This window comes from Alligator sinensis, unplaced genomic scaffold (genome assembly GCF_000455745.1).
Source record: "Alligator sinensis unplaced genomic scaffold, ASM45574v1 scaffold221_1, whole genome shotgun sequence".
Lineage (NCBI taxonomy): Eukaryota > Metazoa > Chordata > Crocodylia > Alligatoridae > Alligator > Alligator sinensis.
In genome coordinates, this window is record NW_005841948.1 from 3427129 (window position 1) to 3428224 (window position 1096).

The 1096-nt window shown below is 58.9% G+C and overlaps 1 protein-coding gene across 1 annotated transcript; it reads left to right on the forward strand.

Annotated features, from left to right (window-relative positions):
- The first annotated feature begins 240 nt into the window (after window positions 1–240).
- Window positions 241–993, forward strand: LOC112549691 (glycine-rich cell wall structural protein-like). The gene has a single exon (XM_025199725.1). It carries the CDS (start codon window positions 373–375, stop codon window positions 991–993), a length of 621 nt encoding a protein of 206 aa, XP_025055510.1. The 5' UTR covers window positions 241–372.
- The last annotated feature ends 103 nt before the right edge of the window (window positions 994–1096 follow it).

The following is a 1096-nucleotide window of genomic DNA, read 5'->3' on the forward strand; positions in this document are numbered from 1 at the left end:
AACTATAAGGAAGTCATTAGTGATCAACTTATAGTTGTTCCTAGTGTCTGGTGTGTAAATGGTGCAAAATTCACCAATAATATATGTAACTACATATACTTATATATATTGTAATGCTGACATGCATCAAGTTGCTTAAGTTAGTATCTTGGTAATTGTCCCAGGGGAGCTGGAACGCCAAAGGAACCCCGGGGCAGCAAGGAGTCCTACTCACCTCCTGCAGAGCCGGAAGAGCCGGGGGAGGCACGTACGCTGAGGAAGCCAGCACGGGTGATCAGCCGGGCGTTTATCCAGCTGTGGCAGAGCAGTGGGGGCGGAGGACACCTCCTGGAAGAAACAAAAAGCGGCCCCGCTGAGGCAGCGGGGTGGTTGATGAGGAGAGACCATGGGAGGGAACTCCAGCGTGGAGGAGATCAGCCGCCACTCTCGGCTGCAGCGAGAGCCAGGGGCGGAGCCAGGGCAGGCTCTGAGAAAGCCGGCAACACAACCGGCAGCAGTGTTGACAGTGGGACCGACTCCAACGCTGTCAGCGGCGCTGGTGAGGAAGCCGGCTGCATTGTAGGCAGAAGAGCCAGTGGAGGAACCGGCGGTGTCGGGAGCAGCAGAGCCGGAGGAGAAACTGACTGCATTGCAGGCAGCAAAGCTGAAGGAGGAACCAGCGGCATTGCAGGCAGCAAAGCCGAAGGAGGAACCGGCGGCATTGCAGGCAGCAAAGCCAAAGGAGGAACCGGCGGCATTGCAAGCAGCAGAGCCGGTGAAGGGACCGGCGGCGTCTGGAGCAGCAAAGCCAGTGAGGAAACTGGTTGCGTTGCGGGCAGCAGAGCCGGGGAAGGAACCAGTGGCATCCTGAGCAGCAGAGCCGGTGGAGGAACCGGCTGTGCTGCAGGCAGAAGAGCCGGTGAAGGAACCAGCCACATCGGAAGCAGCAGAGCCAGTGCTGGGACGAGCAGCCAGATTAAGGAAGGAGCCGATGTGGAAGGTCTGGGCTGGTGACCCCAGCAGACGTCATATTGAGCCGAAGACCTGGACGGATGACTGGCAGGTTGGGGGTGAGACAGCGGCAGGCCCCGGGCCTCGGGGGGGGCAAGAAACAAGA